Source organism: Falco peregrinus, chromosome 13 (genome assembly GCF_023634155.1).
Source record: "Falco peregrinus isolate bFalPer1 chromosome 13, bFalPer1.pri, whole genome shotgun sequence".
Classification (NCBI taxonomy): domain Eukaryota; kingdom Metazoa; phylum Chordata; class Aves; order Falconiformes; family Falconidae; genus Falco; species Falco peregrinus.
In genome coordinates this window covers 1,676,263-1,691,992 of record NC_073733.1, presented here as the reverse complement: position 1 = coordinate 1,691,992, position 15,730 = coordinate 1,676,263, and the positions used below count along the sequence as shown (strand labels likewise).

Sequence of the window (15,730 nt, the reverse complement as noted above, 5' to 3'; positions counted from 1 at the left end):
AGCCGGAGCACAGGAGAACCCCCCGGCAATGCCCCCGGCTCCCCTCCCGCACCGGCCCCCCGCAGAGCCCCCCGGTGCCCGGTCAGGGGGTCGGGGGGAGCCGTGCCGCGCCCTGCCCCGTGGGTTCTTCGCCAGGCGTTGCTGTTTGTGGCGGTAGCACCCCCATGGGAAGCCGCTAACCAGCCGCAGCGGTGTTGCTGCAAGCCAAGGGGAAAGTGACGCGAGAAAACAACAGTGAAAAACCTAAAACGCTGCAGGCAGGAGCCGGCCCGGGGCCAGCAGCCGTCGGCAGGCGGGCAGGAGCCTCCCCGCCTGGAGAGCAGGGCTGGGGCTCGGCCCGCTCAGCGCCTCGGGGGGCAGCCAGGGCAGGGGGAGCTGAGCCCCACCGGCGTGTGAATACGGAGCCTGCTGGCAGGGGCCTGCGAGCTGCTGAAAGAAAACGGGTTGCTGAAGGGGTAAGACTCAAGGACACCAGGTGTCACTGTGGTGGGGGGAGATCCCGACCTCCTACTCAAATGCCCCCCCCCCCCCCCCCCCGAAGACGGTGGATCCCCCGCTCGGGGAGCATGCCCAGTAAATTCAAAATGAACTGTCCCTTTAAACTGAAGCGAGAAAGCAACTAACCAATAATTAGTCAGTAGGTGTAGACTCTGGGCGGAACTAGCCAACTTCACTGTATAAATATGCGCTGTGAGTACAACTAAGTGTGCAAGTTAGGAGGAGCGATCCCCCTTGCACCCGGCGCCGCAATAAACGTATCTGCTTTGTAACTTATCCTGAGTTATGGAGTTTAATTCTGCACGTGAAAAGGGGTCGTCTAGAACTGTCACTGAGGGGCTGTGTGTAGGAAAGCGGTGGGAGAGCACGGAGGGCCCATGGGAGGGAAGCTCAGCTCAGGGTCGACTATTGTTTGAGACCCTCTAGAAGACTCTAAAATACATGTAAGGAGCATGTGTAAGGCTTAACTGACATAGTACCACCTGGTGAATGAATACATACGATTTTTCCAAGAAATGTAATGCATGAACATATGTGTGGTCTATATAATCTTGCCTAAATGTAACACGAGGCACACGTTACGCGCACAATCCCCCCCCCGCACCCAACGCTGTGATGAAGGCATGCCTGCTTCTTCATGCTCCACTGGTGTTAAGGAGTTTTCTTATTCCCAATTTCAGTGACAAGGGCAGGCGGAGGAGCCCACAACAGCAGCAAAAAATGGGACTTTTATAATTTGGTGGGGCAGCCTTCCAGCTCGAGGCAGGGCTGTGGGAGAGGGCAGGACCGTGGCTGGGAAACAGCTTTGCCTGCGCAGGGGACACCGTAGAGATTCCCGCTGCCCCCACATAAGGTTTATCACCTAAATTACAAGGTGGGTGGGGGTCCTCTTCCCCTTCTCCACATTGTATCTGTCACCTTAGCAGCCTAGGAGGGTGCTGAAGGCTGTTTGCATCAGTAGAGCAGCAAAACCTGACATGGTGCATTGTGTGGCCCAGTGGCCTCATATCTGGGGAAACCAGCCCTGGAGAGAGAGAGAGAGAGAGAGAGATAAAAAAACTAAGCTCAAGCCAAATGGGTTTGGGAACCACTGTGCAGGAGCATTTCCTCTTGAAGGCATGTTCAGACACCACCACGGCACCTATTTCTGGCCCCGAGCAACTTCAGAAACACAATAAACTCAACACTCACCATGGCTGGGTCCCCTTCTGATGCCTTCGGGAGTGATGGGGTGGTGCTGGTGTTCAGGGGACCTTCCAATGTTCCCCCAGGCACTACTCTAACTGGATAGTTACTCTAACTGGGTATGCATAAAGCTGCTGCACAAACCGAACGTGCCTGAATGTTCTGCACAAAAATGTTGCAAGAATTTGCTGTGCAAACTGAATACGCGCAATTGTGCTGCACAAACCTGCTGCTCCAGGATCTGAGTAGATTGTTCCCCTCCATCGTGAGGAAGTCTAAATCAGGGCACAGCACTGGAGCGGTCCTCCCTTCTCCACCCCTTCTGACACCTTGGCTCTTGCATTTGCCGGGATTGCAGCGGGGCAAAAGGCGACTTGGAAGAGGCAGCCTTTTCTGTTTAGTGAGTTTCTGTGCCTGCCAATTTCTGTCCATCCAGAGGGACACATACGGCACCCAGGAGAAATGGCCGGGTGGGAAACGGAGCTTCTGGTGTGGCATTGCTGGGTGGGGATGCTGCCGGGACACCGTTGGTGGCATACCTTCCACACCGATGTTCCTGTCCTGAGTGCTTTAAAAAGCTGTGACCTGCAAAATAGTGATCAAAGCGAGGTGCATCTCTGAGCCTGGGTCCTGTACGTGTGGTCTGCCCAGGCCCCGCGGAGGAGGACCCCACGGAGAATAGTGCCTGGGCCTCAGCAGCAGCGCTGCATTTCAGGGAGGCAGTGAGGTGGGCAACGTGTGCATGTGCGTGCACAAAACCTCCGGGAGAGCAGATCCAGGCCAGGGACTGAGCCCCCACCCTGTGAGCCAGCCTCTGGTAAACCCAAGACCTTCAGGTTGTCTCTTGGAGGCTGCTCTGCTCCCTCCAGGGGTGCCAGACTGCCCGCTGGGAACAGTGAGGGGAGCAGGGCTGCAGGGGGCAGAGGGGTGGCCAGACCAGGGACCAGACCCAGCGTGGCCCGAGGAAGATCTCCAAGAAGACATCAAGATGCAAGAGGAGAAACGCGGGCACACGTGTGTGCCGAGGCAGGGAGCCCACAGAACCATCCCACTAGAGGGAGCGAGATGATCAGTTGTCAGATGGTGCAAGGGAAGAGTTGGGTCGAGGGAGCCCAACCCAGAGAAGGAGCTGTGGGCTGAAGCTGGCCCTTCCTCCCCCACCAGAGCCTAGGGATGCTCCTGGTCAGGGTGTGCGTGTCTCGGCAGTAGCAGTCCCACCTTGTGATGTTACACAGGGTGCTGCTGGGCCAGCAACGTTAGGGCTCTACATCCCTCCCGGGGAAGCTTGCTGGTCTGTGGCTTTATGGGGCTCCTCTGTCCAACCCTCTGCTGCCAAGTAAACAAAGTCCCACCAGCAAAGCAGGGAGCAACCCTGCTCCCGCGGTCCCCCAGAGCCTCCCTGCTCCTCCTTTCCCTCTATTACTACTCCTTGGCTCTCCATCCCAGCTACCTCCAGGTCCCACCACCCACCTGCAGGTCTGGAAGGGCTGCAAGGACGGCCAGCATGCTTTTAGCCAGAGGGATGCAGGTGAGGAACGGAGCCAGCAACAAGTGGGGCAGAGCCAACACAGGCGCACATCCCTGCTCAAAGCCCCAGCCCAAGCCTAAAGCCCCCCAGGGACCTGGCACTGCTGCCAGGCCATCTCCATGAGACACAGAAGGGGAGGCAGGTGCCATCCCAGTATCCCAGCACTTTGTGTAGGCTTTCCAGTTGGCTCTGACCCTTGCAAGGGTGATCTGGACAACCAGGAGCAGTTAGAAGGAGGTTAGGTTCTACACAGAGCAGGGCCAGGCACCAGCAGAGATACCATGGCCAGCAGGGCAAGGGCATCACCAGCCAGCACCTCGGGTCCTAGTCCTCCAAGCAGGGTGAGTGGGGCAGACCCCAAGACGCTAGCTACATCCAAGTTCATAGAAGTCATACATATACAAGTTCAGATCATCGGGCAAGTTGATGGTGAGAGGCAGGTCCGAGGTCAGGCCATGAGGTTATTCTGCAGCTCAAGATTTGGATCAGCAAGGGGCATGGCTGTGGTGGAGCTGAAGGCAGGCACACCTAGAACAGAGCTCAGGCAGGGTCCGAAGGCCCAGGGCTCAGCTTGAGCCGGCTCCTGGAGTCATGGGCAAGGTGTTGGTGGAGGCTCCAGGACAGACTGGCCAGGGCTTTGAGGGGAAAGGAGGAAGGAATGTCAAGGCAACTGAGACCCCTTGCCATGTTCCTGTCCCAGCCCTGGCACAGCTTCCCCTCTAGTTTGTCTCCCTGGGGCATCCCACCGCAGCGGCTGTCCAGGCACTGCTGCCTGCCCTGTACCCCTGGGGTACACCCCAGCACTACGTCCTTCACCCCAGTGCTTGAGCCAGGAGAAGACATCTCTAGCCATACCTGGGCAGCTAAGGACCATCAAGAAAATATCCGTGGTGCTTTCCAGGAGTCAATTCAGGGCCTGGGGTGTTTGTGTGTGTGTGGGTCACACGGGCGGCAGCAGTGGACCACATGCATCAGAGGCAAAGGCTGCCGCAGAAAGCAGCTCTGCCCTCTCCCCCAGCCCTCACCAAGCTGGCACCAGCCTGCCAGCACTGCCCTGATAAGCCTGAGCTCCGCAGGGAGGCTCCAGCCCAGGGAGGCGAGGGAAGAGGTGTGGAGCAGGATGCAGAGCAGGACAGAGCACTTGGAGGGCAGAGAAGTTGTCTGGGCAAAGCAGCACAAAGCTGGCTAAGATGCTGGCAGGCATTTCTTGGAGGGTCAAGCAACTCTACCCAGATGCTCCCAGCTTCTTCTACAAAACGTGTTTTCACCCCTTGGGGAGTCAATTCACCTCACAAACGCAGCAGCAGGGAGCGAAGGCAGGTGGGCAGGAGGGAAGGCAGCACCACAGAGCTGCCTTGTGCCCTACTCACCGCTGCGGGGGCATCCAGCGCTCAGGGCACCATGCATCTCCAGCCAGCCCGCAGCTCCAAAGGGGCAGAGAGGACAAAGCTGCTCAGTGCACAACTTCTGAGAGGTCTGGTTGTGGAGGTCTTGAAGTTTGGAAGCTAAAAACAAGCCAGCCTCTGAGAGAAAGGCTTGGGGTTTGGGGTAGCCTGGTCCAGCCCAGAGCCCCAGAGCAGCACACACACACACTGTAAAGCTTGACCCACTCCACAGCCCCACGCACCCCACAGGCCTGTGACAGTGGCCACATCCACAGCGTGCTCCACCACAGGTCAGAGCATCACCCAGGGAATGTGGTATCACCCTGAGAGGGGCTGAGCTGGCCCTCGCATCTCCCATCGTTCTACACAATAAGGGCTCCGGGAGCTCTCCCGCTATTTAAGTCTCTTCACATAGCATCTCTCATCTCCTTTCAAGCCAGACTTTCCTCCCTCTGACCACTCTGCTGGGGGACTTCGCTGCAGCAGAGCATTTGCAGCATTCTGTGGGATGAACAAACACCAGGGCATTGTCCAGGCTGGACATATTCCTGCCAGTGTTCTCAAGCACTTGGGAAGCCATGCAGGAAGCAAAGCCCTCGGAGAGCCTTTGCTGGACAGGGGAAAACTGAGGCACTGAGGTGCAGGGGGCCAGGGCACATCACCAGCAGCCTCCTGTTCTGTTTCCCTGGATCTTGCAACAGCTACAAGGTGAATGTTGTGCTGCTCCACGCATGGGGTGAACCACCCTGGCGTCGCCAGGCCATGGCATAGGGCTAGTCGAGGGACCTGCGATGGTCCCTGCCACCCCAGGAGAGGGTGCTCCCTGTGACAAGGGCAGAACCGAGCCCAGCACAGAGGTCCTAGTGGGTTCTCCACATGGTCAGGGCAGACCTAGTCAGGAAGGTGAGCTGATCCAGTGTCTCAGCTGGAAGCCCTAACTGCCCATTGAGCCTTGGAAGTATGGTGTGATGGGGAAGAGGTTTATTCCCCCCCCAAAAAAAAAATCCCGGCACAGGAACTGATCAGTTCAAATCACAAGACGAATCTTTGAGAGCGCATACCAGGGAGGTTAGCAAAGGCCTGTCCGAGCTGCAGGCAGTGATTTCACATCCTGGGGGGCTGCTGTTTCCCGACTGAAGATCATGTAGCCAACACATGTTAGAAATCATCAGCTGCTCAATTGAATGACGCCAGGCTGCGGTTTGCCTTAAAGGAACAGCCCCAGGGAGCGCAGAGCCAGCATTGCGGCTCCGCGCCAGGAGATGCGAACTGGGGGGATGCCCTGTCACGAACCCCGCTCGAGAGGGGTCCAGCCTGGTCCTGCACGTGCTATCGCTCCTGCAAAACACTGGAAAACAACATGACTAAATCACACATTCAACCATCCTGCCTGAAGCAAAGCTGAAGCAAATCCAAGGGACAGGCTGGAAAATCCCAGACACACACTTTTTTATGTGTTTTCCCATGAAGTTGTGGGAAAATCCCACACAACTCGCCTCTCCATGCAGGTACTATGCCTGCTGTCCCCCAGCCCAGGGCCTTGCTGACAGCACTGGCAAGGCCCCAGCAAAACACCACCTCCTGCTCTCCTGCACTTGCTCGGCACCAGTGAGTGCTGAGGAAACAAACTTCCAGGCTCAGCTGACCCTGCTCTCCTTGTGCACAGGCCAGGAAACATTAAAAGTGAAAAACAACTCCTCAGCCAGTATCAAGAGGCTTTTTTTTTTTTTTTAATCTGGCTCCCACTCAATTTTCTCTGCACAGTTCCAGTTCTGGTCCTGCCCTCACTCACAGGCTTGGCTCTGCAACCCTCCTGGCTCCAAGGCACGGCGAGCAGCCCCAAGCTACCAGGTTCTTGGAGCTCCAGGCTTCCCTCTGCTCATCAGCAGAGCCCATGTGTGCCCTTGCCCCATCCGACGGAGCAGCGCATGGCCCAGGACCACATTCATGCCCCAAATTGCAAATGTGGCTCTTCAAGCTCACCTCCACCAAAAGCAGGAGCTCGGCTACCTCTGCCCCCTCCCCACCCTGCCTGGCTGGCTGCTCGGACAGGCAAACCCTGCCCCTTGCACGGGGGTCCCTGTGAGCCCCCAGTGCATGCAGCCCTCCAACCCCAGGTGCAGGCAGCATTGCTGCCAGAGAGCAGATCACGGTTTTGCAACAGATGCACCTTTTCTAGCTCTTCCCCCTCCACCTGGCTCTGAAGGTCCTGAGCCTTTTTAATAAGAACAACAACCAGGAGGGTTCATTTCTAATTGGTTTTTTTTCTGAAATGAATAGTCATCTCTCTCTGAGCTCAGTGCTCTTCCCCAGTTCCCGCAAAGGCACCTCCCCTGGGGCAAGAGCTACTTGCCAGGGCAGGGATGGTGCTGGCTGCAGCGCCGAGCAGAGCAGCGCTTGTCTCTCACGGGCCCTGGGCACCAGGTCGTGCACTGATCTGGCAGAGCAGGGAAAAACCACTCACGGACTGGGCAGATGCTTTTGGCTGGAAGATCCCCTTGTCTCAAGAACTTCCTGACTGACACAGCACGGAGGGGGAAGGGGCAGCCTTTTCCCCACCCAGGTCCCTGCAAGACAAGTCACCAGGAGTTCAGCAGCCGCTTCCTGCAGAAGAAGCGGAGGATGGCAAAGGGTGGTAGAGTTGAGAGCAGGCACTGAAGTCGACAAGCAGTCCAAGCTGAAAGGCTTTGGCTGGTACTGCTGGTAATAAATCAGTCCTCAGCCCTTCAGCGTTCCCCTCCACGTCTCTTGTCCACATCACATCCCACCTCCTTTGCCCTGCTCCTGCAGCTTTGCTCTGAGCAGGCTTCAGTGCATGTCAATGAGAGATGGGGAACAGGGGGAGCCCCCAAATAGCATTAGTGCTGCTTTTCTGCTAAAAGAGTAACAGCAAAAACTTTTTTTTGATACTGAGAAGATACCAAGAAAACCTCCACACACCCTTCCCCCCTCCATCCTCTCCCCTTGCCCATTACAGTCCACTGGAGACACTTGCACAGCAAATGAGTGATTAGATCAGTGAGCCAAAGACATTTGTATGGAGCCTGCATTATTCAAGGCAGGCAGATAAGGCGACTAGTCACCCACTTCACCATGTTTGGGAGGTCACGGTAGCTGCTCACACAGCTCCTCTGCCGGCTGGGCACAGCAGCAGCTTGGAGAAGCCTGACACACCTGGCCAGTGCTGCAGGGACTACTGCATATTTGTGTATGCCTAAGGATAAAATTGGGCTTGGGGATATGAAAGTGCTGAGATTAAGTGTCCCCATGCTCAACTCATGGCAAAGAAAGCATGGGTGGAGGGAGCCTTATGGCGGGGACCCACTCAGAACTGCTCCTGGGGTGCGTGCGATGCCAGCCCAGCCAGGCTGCAGTGATGGGTCCAGAGAGCAAGGGTCGGGAGGAAGGACAGATGCACAGATGTCAGCCTGCAGAGCAAGGAGGGAGCCAATACTGACCCTGCAGGGAGCCCTGCAGGAGAGACACAGGGCAGGGAGGGCAGGGCGAGTGGCTGGGCTGTGGGCTCCCCCCATCACTGCTGCAGCACTGCCAGCCCTTCCTGGGCAACTTTTCCTATGCAAAAGCCATTTTCAACCTCCAGCTCCCCTGTCTGGGTGGTCAGCGGCCCCGTGCCAGGGTGCAGGACCCACACTGTGGGTGTGAGACAACATCCACTGCTGGGAACGGCCACCAGCACAGGCCAGGGCCCCCACGGGCCACCAAGAGTGGCTGCTGCCACAGCCACATAGAGCCTGGGCTGAGCAGGAAAGGAGAAGGAAGGGGGACCAGGAGTCACTACCAGCACATGGGGACCCCCCTCTTTGCAGGCAGGATTGCTCCAAATCCTGAAGAAAAGGCAGGACCTGCCTGAGCCTTTGCCGTGCTCTGCCCCATGCACGACCTGCTCAGACAGGGCCACCCGCCCACCTCGCTCTCCGAAGGGGGCAAAGAGCCTGGCAGCGCTGCGTGGACAACGGCACCGTCTGTCCAGGACCCAGGAATGCGTAAGCAGGAAAGATGGAAAGATGCTTGAGAGGTTTTTCTTCAAGCTCCTGCCCTGGCAGCTGAAGGAAAGGACATTCCTGTCCCCTGACCTGAGCCCAAAGCAATTAGGGAGCTGAGAGGGAGTTGCTGCTTCCCCCCAGCCCCACAAAGAAATCAGCAAAAAGAGAAACTGGAATTGCTCTATCCCTTTTAATTAGGTGGTACCTGTGACTTGCTGCCTTCCCCAGCATCCCGTGTCCGCTGGGGCTCCCTGAAGGAAACTGGTCTGCACGGAACCAGGGAGAGACAAGAGGATTTGGTGGAAGAGACAGTACCACTCCCGGCAGGCAGGATGAGAACAGGGACAAGTTACTTCTTTAAAGAGCGGAAAAAAAATGCCCTTCATTGTGTGAAAGCACTGGAGAAGCGAGCGGCTGGTGAGCTGCCTCTTATCAGCTCTCCCTGCTGCCCAGGTGGGGGGTCCTAAGGTGACACACACTCTGCCAAGACCCAGCCCAGCAAGGCGAGGCTTAAGGGACAAATCCTGAACTGATGTTATTACTGAAGTATCACTGTTCTAAGCCCATTGAGGATCAAAGCTCAGCCTGGCAGGGCTTTGGGTCACAGCTCTCACCGAGGGAGAGCAGCACTGGATGGGACCCCCGTGACGCTCAGGGAGGTAAACCCTGGACTCAGAGCAGCTCTGGCTTCGTGGCCACATCTCTGTGGCATGTCCCTGTGAGTAACGGCGGCTGCGGCACTGGCCGGCGTCCCAGCCCAGGGTGGCTGCAGGGCCTGAAGCCCTGGGAACGGGGTGGGCCACAGGGCAGCTGCCTCCACCGTGGGTCTCACCTGGGCCCAACCTCTCACGGTCACGGTCACAGTCACGGTCACGGTCACATCCCTATTTCGCCATCCATCCTAAGTTGCCCCCCGGCGCCGGGCTCTGGGCTGGGGCCAGCCCTGCTTCCCACACCCCATCCTTGGGAGGACAGAGGCGCTTCTGCGTTTTCTCGTGGCCACCGAGCGCCCAGTGCAGTGGCCACGCAACAGCCACGTCCCCAGCGCTCCTGCTCGCTGGCCGGGCCACACGGGTCCCCGCTCCAGCCTGCCCTGCCCCCAGCCCAGGGTGGCCCCCACCGGTGGGCACGGCCCCCCCGGGCAGGGCCTCCGGGGGGTGCTCAGCAGCAGTGACCCCCGTTTCGGCAAACCCTTACCTGCCCGAGCGCCTCGGGGCGGCCAGAGCGGCGGGGCCGGGCCCCCGGGAGCCCCCAGCCCTGCGCCCTCCTGCTCCCAGCCCAGCCAGCCGGGGGGGTCTCGCTGCCGGCCCCCACCCCCGGGGGGCCACCCCCCGGCACTGCCGCCGCCCTGTCCCGCGGTCCCACCGCCCGGCTCCCGCTGCCGACGGGACACCCCGTCCCCGAGGCCACCGTCGGTGCCCGTGTCCCCCCGCGACGGTCCCCGCGGCCCGGCCCCGCGGTGGGAGGGGGCTGGGGGGGCCCCGCCCCTCGGAGCGCGGCGGGCGCGGGGCAGCGCAGCGTCGCCGTGCCGAGCCGTGCCCTGTCGGGCCGTGCCGTGCCGAGCCGTGCCGGGCTGAGCCGTGCCGTGCCGAGCCGAGCCGAGCCGTGCCGAGCCGGGCGATGGCCCCGCACCAGCCCAGCGCCGGGCAGTACCTGCGCTCCGACAGCGGCGGCTCCGAGGTCCGTATGCTGCCGGATGGCCCCGGGGCCGGGGGGGGCGCGGCGGCGGCGGCGGTGCGGGCCGCTGTGGGGCAGCGTGGCGGTCATGGCCATCCTGGCCCTGCAGATCGCCTCCACCACCGGCCTCTTCGTCTACTTCACCATGGCCATCTCCAAGGTGAGCCCGCCGGGGGCGCGGGGACTATGGCCTGCGCACCCCCCCACCGAGCTGTTCCGCTGCGGGCGGGGCGCCGGGACCGGCGGAGGTGCTGCCCCACCCCGAGACCCGACGGCTGGGGCGGGGGGGCTCTGCCCGCGCCCCGCTCCGCCCGCCCGGGACGGCGGCCACCGGCGCTGCCCCGCCGCGGATCCAAATGGGGGCGGGGGGCACGGCCCCGAGCTCCCCTGGAAGCCGTGGAACCAGATGTGGGTTGGGAAGGGATGGGGGGGGGCACGGCCCCGAGCTCCCTTGGGAGCCATGGGTCCAGATGTGGGATGGGGGAGGGGGGCACTGCCCTGAGCTCCCCATGGAGCCATAGATCCAGATGTGGAGAAAAGGAGCCTTTGTCCTGGGAGCTGAGGGTCCATACTGGGAGGGGGGGGCCCTGTCCTGGGGCCCCCTTCAGACTCTGCCTCTGCAGCTCCCGATGGGATGGGGGTGGGGGTGGGGGGCTGCCCTCGGCTTCAGGCCCCATATGCCTCTAGTTCCTACTTCATCCCCCCTCACCGCTGCCTCCATTCCCCTCCCACCCACGCTCCAGGACAGCAAATCCGCTTCACCCCGGTTGTGGGATGCTGGAGCCCTGCCCATGGATGCAGGAGGAGTCTGGTGCCCACTGGAGCATCCTTTGGGAGCACAGCCCTCTCTCTGGGCTTTGTTTCCATCCCTGTATCCCCATGGCCACATATGAGGGATTTAGACGAAAGGCATTGGAGGGAGGAGAGGAATGCTGGCAGACAGAGCCGCAGGGAAGGACTGAAGGGAGGAGAAAGCCACTTAAATTGAGCTCCTTGGGCTGATCTCAGAGGATAGACACTGCATTCCTGGGATCTGTCCTGGGATCTGGGAGTGACTCAGCTGATAAAGATAGGATGGTCAAGGTGCTGGCGTTCACTCCCAGCTCCTGGCACACTGATTTCAGGACACCTGTCCCACCTGTGCCTTGGTTTCCCCACGCCCTAGACAGCAGCACGGTGTGGTGAGACCCCTGGCCCACCTGGGACCAGCAGCTCCTGTGTGCAGCAGCCCGCATCACACAGGGTGGGGGGGCTTCCCAGCCCAGACTGTAGGCCAGCACAGGCTAGGAGGTGCCTGAGATGGGCCTGGGCTGACGCAGCACTGCAAGGGCCTGGGGTCCCGTCCCCCACCTGCTCGGCTCAGCAGCTGGAAGGGCAGAGCTGCGTGAGAGCTGGTTTTGCAGCCCCTGTTGCGCTCAGCAGTGGGAAAGCGCAAGGAGCGTGGCCCAGGCTGCCTGGGCACGTCAGCCTGCGGCTGCAGCTCGTACCTCTGTGCGCTGCACGGAGCCAAACCTTGCAGGGCAACCGCTTCCCCAGGAGCTGAGAAAGCTTGTTCAAAGCTGAGGCTGGGTTTTACTGCTTGACAAGCCCATTCTTCCAGGGCAGGAGGAGAAGAGGTGAAGGAGAACAGGAGATCTGGGTTTCTTTTCTTTACTTGGTGCTCTGCAGCTTGTGAGACTCCTCGAGTCTCACCTCCTCCTCATGCTCAGCGCTGGAACTCAATGAAAGGGGCTGTCACATTTCCCAAAGAGCTGGGGTGAGCAAGACTCGTTTCTGCCAGGGGTCATAGGAGGACAAGATGAGATTTAACCTGTCCAATTCACAAAAAGAGATTTTTGAGAGAACTTGGGATCTACCCAACACCCTGCCACCTAACTCCATCCCAGCACAGAAGACACAGTCAGTGTCTGCGTCCTGGAGGTACCATCCTGTCCCACCACCGGCTCTGGGATCAGGGCAGCTCAGGGTTATTGTCAACCCCATGGTGTGGCTGTGAGAGCCCTGATGCTGGAGGAGCCAGGGTGAAGGCAGCTGCCCACCCCCCACCCGCCAGGCACCCCTGCTGTGCCCCCCAGCCAAGCCACGCATGCTGCCCCTGCCTGCCCGGTGTCAGCGGGGGTGTCCGGCTGTTCCTGTTCCAGCTCAAAGCCCAGGCGCCAGGAAGCGCGGAGGAGCTGCGCTGTCTGCAGGCCATCAACCAGCAGCAGGAGGGCTCCAGCCTGGAGGAGCTGATCAGCAACCAGTCCTGCCTCAAGCTGGCCAACACCATCAAAGCCTATGTGGCCACGGTGAGCATGGTCCCACCAGCTTTGGTGACCAGGGGAGGATGGGACAGCTGATGGGAGAGCTCCTGTCTGCCTATCTGCCTCAGTTTCCCCATCAGCCTCACTGGAATGGTGGCAGACGGCAATTGCAAGGATAGTTTAAGAGCTGGGGGGAGGAGCAGGGCTGGATGCCAGCCCCTCTGTGGCGAGGAGCTGGTGTAGCTCAGAGGCATAGCATGAAAGACAAAGTCATGAAGGCTTTGAGGAGGAGCTGGGTACAGGGAATGCCCGTTTCACCTTTGACTGTGGGACTGTTTCTCTTCTCTGGTGGTCCAGGTGACGGAGAACATTATCCGCAGGAGCGCGGTGAAGGGTGAGTCTCTCCTGGCCCGGCACTGGGGGGTAGCAGCTGTGGTGCCACTTGCCGGTGCTGCAAAGCACCGATGACCTCTTTGCTGGGGCTGGGTTGCAGCCAGACCCAGGGAGCCGCAGCCCACGTGCCCGCGGCTCGGCACACGGCCAGGGGTGCCAGCGGGTACTGGGGGCTTGGGCACTCCCAGGGCAAACTCCACTGGGCACGGCGCTGCGAGCTGGGGTGGGAGGGGGAGAGCAAGGACTGTCCCGCTGGGCGGATGAAGGGCATATGTCCCCAGGGAATGGGTTGGAGGGACAGCCACATGTGTGTGCTTGGGAGTCCGGGCACAGAAAGGTTAGCTAATGATTGACCAGGCATTTCCATCCCAATTAATGTTGCTCTTCAACGGGTCAGTGGGGTGTTTCCCTGCCCAGCTCACTCTGCTTGCACAGTAAGGACCCGCTCAGCCAGCACATGGCTGGGCATCCCCATGCTCTCTGGCCTCTACAGCCGTGTGTCCCTTTCCTCGCAGAGACACGGCAGAGATACTTCAACACCTCGGAGGGGCAGGTTCCCCCCAGAACAGCCGGCAAGCCCTCGGCGCATCTTACCCTCCGCCCACAGAGCCTGGCCCAGGACGGTGAGTCGGGGAGCCCCACTGGGCACTGGTGGGTTTCTGAGATGGAAACAGGGCAAAGATCTCACCCAAAGGGGTCTGGGGTGGGAGGATGTGTTTGGTGGAATAGAGGGAGATGTTTCTCTTGCCCAGTCCGAGACTACTTTCTCTGCCCCTCCAAGCTGGTTGACTGTGGGAGCGAGTTGAGCCACCCCCTTCCTTTCTCCTGACCCTGACGGGTGCTCCCCAGAACATCTTGCTCCCATTGGCAATGCTTCCTTCTCCCCAGGAAACTCCAAGGACTTTGGGAACCTCTCCCAGTCCTGCCGCAACGCCATCACCCACTGGGAAGACAACACCATCCACTCACACCTGCAGAACATCACCTACCGGGACGGCCGGCTGCGGGTCAACCAGGCGGGCAAGTACTACATCTACTCCCAGATCTACTTTCGCTACCCCAATGATGGGGCCAATGCCCGACTCTCCGGCTCCCAGCTTGTGCAGTGCATCAACTGGAAAACCTCCTACAGCCAGCCCATCCTTCTGCTCAAAGGGGTTGGCACCAAGTGCTGGGCACCCGAGGCAGATTACGGGCTCCACGCTCTCTACCAGGGGGGACTGTTTGAGCTGAAGGTTGGTGACGAGCTCTTTGTTTCCGTCTCCTCCTTGGCCATCAACTACAACGATGCAGCAGCCAGCTACTTTGGGGCCTTCCGGCTCGACCTGTGACAGCTGCCTTGCCTCCCACCTTCCTGCTGCTCCTGCCCATCAACTCTGCCGGGTGGTCCAGGGGCACAGCTATTCCAACAGGACAACAGCTGAACGGCGGGGCGGGGGGGGGGGGGGGGGGGGGGCTTCCCTGCGTGTGTTGTCCCCAGCAGTGAGGGATGGGCCAGAGGAGGGCACGGGAGGTGGCTGCCCGCAGGGACCCACTGTGCTCGGTGCCACCTGGGGCCACACTGTCCAGCTGGGAGGAAGCCCATGAGCCACAAAAGGTCTCCGAGGGCGCATGGGAAACATGCACAGTGTAGGGACATCCCAGTCCTGGTGGCACGTCACCTCCCTGGCTCCCATCTGAGCAAATGGAGCAGGGAGCACTGAAGGGCTCCCTGCTGCAGGAGAGGCACTGGGTCACATCTGCAACCATGTCACCGTGGCAGGGTGACCCTCTGCCTGTCTGACCCCACATCTGGCAGGGGCAGACCCAGCCAGCCAGGCTGCGGGTGCTGGGGGACCCTGAGCTGGAGGCGCTGGGACAGAAGCCAGGGTTAGCGGTGAGTGTCCGCACGGCAAAGCCTGGCAGGTACGAGGCGGGGCCAGCGTCAGCTTCTGGGAAGGAATGAAGGAGTTTTGGTTTGGGCTAACTAGAAACCTGGAGCAATGCCAGCTATACGTTTCAGGGGAGGTCAAAGAGCAGGACCACGAAGCTGGAGTAGTCACCAGCCCAAGCAACCGCACCCAGGCACATGGCAGAGAGACACGTTTTGCCCGAGCCAAGCTGCACAGCACCATCCAGCCCAGGAGCTGGCCATCACACCTCCCCCTTTGGTTCTGACCAAGCATCTCTTGGGGTCTTCGGTCCTCCCAGCGCTGCTAGGCCAGCGCAGCCACCCGCTTGCTCACTTCTTTAGCCCCGGCAGTCGTTAACCTGCAGGATTTCAACTCATGGGTGAGCGCTGGACCCAGAAGGAACAAGACCAGCCCCTTGGTGTTAAGGGCTGTGTCAGATGCAAAAGGTGGGTTCAAGCAGGGCAAAGTGTGGTCAAGCTGGCTGGGCCCACAGACTCTGGGGTGGGTGCAGCACCCTTTGTAATTACCCGTATACTCTCTGTATCAATAAGACTCGGTGTGCATGGAGAGGACAGCACGTCTCCCATGCCTCCCACAAAGAGGCTCAAGACTTCCCACACTCCCACGAAGGCTGTGAGCACCCCCATGCTGGCTCAGCTGCAGAGGGGGTTCTCGGTGCTGGTTTAAATAAAGCCTGTACTCCAGCACCAGTCTCGCACCTCTTTGCGCTCTGTGCCCAGGGGCTCCATCTTGCCCAGCCACCCTGGGGGGTCCTCACACTGCTCCTCCTCTCCCCACTTTGGAGTTGCCAAGTCCAGCCAAACACTGGGGTGCCAGTATGGGCTTGTTCATCACGCTGTGGCCAGGCTTGCCCCCATTATCCGTCCCACAGCTCTCCAGGCCTGAGCCCCCTCCTTCACATGGG

General features: G+C 60.0%; 1 protein-coding gene across 1 annotated transcript; it reads left to right on the top strand.

Annotated features, from left to right (window-relative positions):
* Positions 1-10,104: 10,104 nt before the first annotated feature.
* Positions 10,105-15,509, top strand: LOC101924093 (tumor necrosis factor ligand superfamily member 10-like). Its single transcript, XM_055818291.1, is given in 6 exon segments — positions 10,105-10,306; positions 10,308-10,437; positions 12,419-12,565; positions 12,878-12,914; positions 13,429-13,536; positions 13,802-15,509. Coding segments are annotated over 6 exon segments (951 nt in total). The 5' UTR covers positions 10,105-10,220; the 3' UTR covers positions 14,245-15,509.
* The last annotated feature ends 221 nt before the right edge of the window (positions 15,510-15,730 follow it).